This window comes from Oculina patagonica, chromosome 11 (genome assembly GCF_052425735.1).
Source record: "Oculina patagonica isolate OP01 chromosome 11, crgOcupat, whole genome shotgun sequence".
Taxonomy (NCBI): Eukaryota; Metazoa; Cnidaria; class Anthozoa; order Scleractinia; family Oculinidae; genus Oculina; species Oculina patagonica.
In genome coordinates, this window is record NC_135768.1 from 6,553,841 (window position 1) to 6,559,534 (window position 5,694).

Consider the following 5,694-nt stretch of genomic DNA (forward strand, 5'->3'; position numbering starts at 1 on the left):
TTGGCTGAAAACCTATGTTTTATCAGAGTATAAAATATAGAAAAGTCATGTTTTATTGTTTTTCGTCAGCTTTCCTAGAGTCAGGGGCACCCATCGAGAATATAGTTCAAAACCACTTAAAGATATAACCGTTGAACGTATTTCAGTATTTAAACGGTAGATATAGGCATATTTTTATCCCCTAAAATTTTTTTTATCTGTTCGGATTTCCTAGCTGAAAGTTTAGTGATCCGAAAGTTATAGGGATCAAAACTTACCTTTTCGAAAAAATTCCAGCCAGAGAAGGGCTCCCGAAAATTTTAGGTGACCTTTTTAGAGTAAAAATCCGTTAAAAATAAACAATTATACCATTTTTTAGATATTCGAAAATCCTAGGAAAGGCAGGCAAGCAAAAAAAAATTGCAATGAATGTTCCGAAAATTCTAGATCTCAAATCGTCTTCCGAAAATATTTTAACGAAATATTCCGTTGGGTGCCCCTGTAGAGTGCTTCGCGCGTCGTTGACTGTTCGTTGGCTATAACCACTCGTATCCAACAAGAGCGAATGGAATAATTGTTTATAATAATTGAATTCCTTTTTAAGTATAAATCCACTGGACATTTCATTTTGATGAAAAAGAAGTGGAATTATGGAGTGAGGAGGCGGGAAAAATTGCGGCGCGGTATTCACTGCTTGAGTTGAATGAAACTCACAAGGAGATCGAGCGAGAGAGTTTTCTTTCAACGATTTTCTTCGACAATCTCCTCTTAAATCGTCTATTCATGCTGGAACTTGATTGTGACAGCAATTAAGGTTTACGGGAAAATCCGAGGCAATTGTTCAAGCCTTGTTCAAGTTGAACGAAGCAAGGGACAGATATCATCGAGACTACAATATTATGCTGAGACGAAATTGCACCAAGAGTCGGTGAAGTTTATTGAAGTTCAAAAAGACAAGATCAAGATTGAATGGTAACAAATCTACCTGAAATGTTTAGCCTTATTTTACGTCGAACACTGAATGAAATTGTGTCCGTTTTCTGGTCTTCCCGTAAACTATTTTCTGTTTTCATCTTCGCTTACTCGCTCTTGTTGTGCATATTTTTAATTAAACTTTTCACTAACGAATCTATATCACTAACGAATCTATATCACTAACAAATCTACATCATAAAGCAAATAAAGAAGCCTAAGCCATGTTTTATTCGAGTCTGTCATGAAACACGAACACTTGAGAAATGTACACGGACACTCGAGAAATGTGGAAAACATTCGCCTGCGGCTCATGTTTTCTACATTTTTCTCGTGTTCTCAAATGCCCGTCGTGTTTTATGACAGTATAAAACATGGCTTAGGCTTCTTTATTTGTTAAGTAAGAATTGCAAACTGGTATATGTATATGGTCTTTTATAAACAAGAGGACACTAAGAAAGAAATACGGCTTTCACAGAGTATCTACTAAAGAGGCGTACCTACAGGTAGCTAAACCCTTGAGTTAAACTAAAAATGGAAAAGCAGATGATCGGGACACATCAGTCTCGGAATACTGTGGTGTCGCGTTATGGATGATAGCTCTAGAACAGAGTCTGTTGAGGCTTGAAAGACAGTCTTTCCACGGTCTGTCTTCCTGGCTTTGGCCTTTCTTTTTTTGTCTCTTTGCCTCAGCCTGTAAGGTAAGTGTCTCCTCGAACTGGAATAGGCCTTGCTGCACAGCCTGCCTCCATGCAGGCGTAGCGATCAGAGGCAAAGGTTTCCAAGTCAGATGTTACGGTGGAACTCCGACAAGGCTTTCACATCCCTGCCTGTTGGACGCTTCCCCGTACGAATTTCCTGAAAAAGCAAGTAATGTCAAGTGAAATCTTCATTGAATTACCCATGGATTGAGTCCTTGACAGTCTACTTGGGGACACTGTGATTTCGGTAACACAAAACTAGAGATAGTTAAGGTCGCGCAGGACCCTTGCTCATTAATAAATTCGTGAGCCAAATTTCTTGACGGGGTGTTATTTTAGAAAGCTTTAATTCGCTGAAGTTCGAACATCGATTCCACTAAAACTTATCAGGGATACTAGAGGATGACGGAATTACATCATGATTGTTCTTTTACTGAGAGATGACCGTTTACTGTGATGTTACAAACCCTTAAAAGTTTAACAGCAGATAATAAGTTTTCAGCTAGAATAGCACACCAAATTAAATCATTATATAACCTAGTGATAAATCATAACCTCTTTTGTGAAGCGAAATTCGCGTAGTCAAAAACTGCCAATAGAGTAAAAGTGTGAAATCTAAACTTTGAACCATGCTATCTTCCTTTTGAAAAGGAAATTTCAAATTTAGCTTCTGTCATAACACAACACATTACACCAAGTTAATGTTCCTCGCGAATCAGGAGAAAATCGCAGGTTTTCACTTAAGAGTCAATGTGTACAATATACTGATTTAAAGCTGTGAATCAAATTATGATAATTCGCCACGTTCCAGCCCACTGGATGCGAAGCTGAGAACAATAACTTGTATTTACTTTTACAATGAACTATACTCTCATTAATATTTCGAATTCGTTTGCTGTCGGCTTTGCTCATTGCAGTTCGTGTATACTCTTTAAATAAATACATATATAATGATTTCAAGGGTCTAAAGTAAAACGAGTTGAATACTTCGCGTGGGCGCGAGACTGAATTGTTTAGCAAAAGGGGTTTTGCTAACGACGACTTAAACGGTACGAGGATGGGGAATAGATTGGTAGAGGGAATAGATTTGCTACGTTTGCTACACTTGCTATGTTTGCTACACTTGCTACGTTTGCTACACTTGCTACACTTGCTACGTTTGCTACACTTGCTACGTTTGCTACACTTGCTACGTTTGCTACACTTGCTACGTTTGCTACGTTTGCTACACTTGATACACTTGCTACGTTTGCTACACTTGCTACGTTTGCTACACTTGCTACGTTTGCTACACTTGCTACATTTGCTACGTTTGCTACGTTTGCTACACTTGCTACGTTTGCTACGTTTGCTACGTTTGCTACGCTTGCTACGTTTGCTATCCTTGCTACGTTTGCTACGTTTGCTACGTTTGCTACACTTGATACACTTGCTACGTTTGCTACACTTGCTACGTTTGCTACACTTGCTACATTTGCTACGTTTGCTACACTTGCTACACTTGCTACGTTTGCTACGTTTGCTACACTTGATACACTTGCTACGTTTGCTACACTTGCTACGTTTGCTACACTTGCTACGTTTGCTACACTTGCTACATTTGCTACGTTTGCTACGTTTGCTACACTTGCTACGTTTGCTACGTTTGCTACGTTTGCTACGCTTGCTACGTTTGCTATCCTTGCTACGTTTGCTATCCTTGCTACGTTTGCTACCCTTGCTACGTTTGCTACCCTTGCTACGCTTGCTACGCTTGCTACACTTGCTACACTTGCTACGTTTGCTACGCTTGCTACGCTTGCTACACTTGCTACGTTTGCTACACTTGATACACTTGCTACGTTTGCTACGTTTGCTACACTTGATACACTTGCTACGTTTGCTACGTTTGCTACACTTGCTACGTTTGCTGCGTTTCGTACGCTTGCTATACTCTGCTGCGTTTGCTTCGTAGAAAAGAATTAATAAAAATTACACTTGCTATACTTAACAATCATTTGATACACTTGCAAGAGCCTACTACTTTTGATGCACTTGAGATAGGCAATGGGTTTGAGCACTGGGTTCGAAACACTCGCACAAATAGGGAAAGAGACATTTTTCTTCTGAAAATATAATTTATTAAATACAATTAAAACAGAATTTCCCTCTTAAACAAAATTACACAGCGTGGGTGTGGAATATTAATTAATATTAATGAGGTATATTTTTTTCTAAAAAAATTATAATTTAAACAGCCAATCAGAGAAGCCCTTCAAAGAGGTACTGTTTGACTCAAAACTTGAGCACCACGGCATCTATCGAGTCCCTTGTTAGCGAGCGAAAGCCTGAATCCAAGGCTACATTTCGCACTAAATAGCCCATTAAACACCGTTTCAGAGCCGTTTTTCTTCAAGAATCAGACAAAACACACTCCGAGATAGGTATTCAGAGAACATAGTCGCGATTTGAGGTCTGAATTCCGAAGAAACATCACCATTTACAGCGAACATCTCGACAATCGAGTATCGTGTGATGCTGCTTCCGCAGAGGTCCGCATAAATGGGGAGACCGCTGATCGCTTGTGCCAACAAGGACTTCTAAGGGACGGACCATTATTTTTTTGGAGGGGGGGGGGGGATGAAAAATATTGAAAAAAAATTGTTTGCAAAGCCTTGAAAGACAAAATAAATTGTTTGCAAACACGATATCTATAACAAAAAATAGTAAGAACTTCGAAAAAAAATGTTTGCAGAGGTGCATAAACTAAAAAAAAAAGTTTGCAGAGGAAAATTTTTCATCCCCCCCCCCTCCAAGAAAATAATGGTCCGTCCCTAAATGCCACCAAAATTTTTTTAAATCAAAATTTGGAAAGAATGCGCAATTTCGAGTTTTAAAGAAATCAATCCTAAAAATAAATAAAAGCGAAGCCTCGAGCCAAATGGCCCATACTGTCACAGCTTATCCCGGTTTCGATAGCATTAAGCGGCTAAGAATATTTCTACTCCCTCCTGGATAGAATGCTAGTCCATCGCAGTCCCCCACCCCTCTCACCCCCCACAGCAGTATTTCGCCGGTACCCATTTATACACCTGGGTGGGTAGAGGCGCTATGAGAGAAAAAATGGACTTGCTAGACCACCTATAGGATGTTGTATTACAGGTATTCTTAGCGTGCCTGCCTTTTGATGAAAGGGATGACAGGACTTAACGTAATAAAAGCACAGCTATGCCAAGGCATGGAGCCAAGACTACTCAACGACTGACTGTTACTCTTACGGGATGTTTAACATTGTTTAGTCAGAAACACATTTACATTCACGAATCATATCCGTCAGCTTGTCTATCAGAATTTGCTTTTTTTTTTTGGATTATACAGGAATCTCAAAGTGGCTACAGATGGCTTTCAGCATGACCACGTTGAATTTTTGAAGCGTGTTGCTGTGGTAACGCCCACAGAGGTCATACGTGTCGTAGCAGATGGGATGCGAGACGTTGATTTCTCTATTGACCTCGTCTACCAGAACTTGTCTGTCGGAATTTTCCTGGAGGCATTGGACATCGTCCTCCTCATCGGACCACACCCTGATCCTTGCGACGCTTTGCTGCTAGTCGGGAGAAAAAGCTCTGGATTTGGCTCTTTGTCAGCCACTCTGTTCTTGTTAACATACGTTCATTGTCTTCATTTTTGGCATTTCGCATGTCTACTGCAACTTGGGAAGGGTCCGCCTTTCGCCCAGTTCTTTCTCCTAGTGTAAACCGTGCCGTGCACGTGTCTCAGATCTGTACATTGTTCCGTACTCTAGTTTTCCGTCAAATTAATTCACGCAAAATTGAAGAGCACAGACATCTAATCTGGCATTAAATTCTGCTACAAATCTGATCACCTTCACGAAAAAGTAAACATTCAAATAAACACTTCCCGCAATACCTCAACGCTCAACTGTCCAGAGCAGGTCCAGAGTATTAAAAATGGCAAGATGAGGATTTTTTTTTAAAGAAAACGTGACAGCCTTCTGGCGGCCATCTTAGGTCTTGTGTGGCGTAAACTCCGAAATTTAAAT

At 40.0% G+C, this 5,694-nt stretch overlaps 1 protein-coding gene across 1 annotated transcript in view; it reads left to right on the forward strand.

Moving 5' to 3' along the window:
* Window positions 1–5,388, forward strand: part of LOC144629586 (TNF receptor-associated factor 4-like) — a 15,113-nt gene extending 9,725 nt beyond the window's left edge. The window contains exon 8 of the mRNA XM_078487827.1: window positions 5,010–5,388. Within this exon, the coding sequence (XP_078343953.1) occupies window positions 5,010–5,388 (379 nt within the window). The remainder of the gene's footprint in view (window positions 1–5,009) is intronic.
* Window positions 5,389–5,694: the final 306 nt, after the last annotated feature.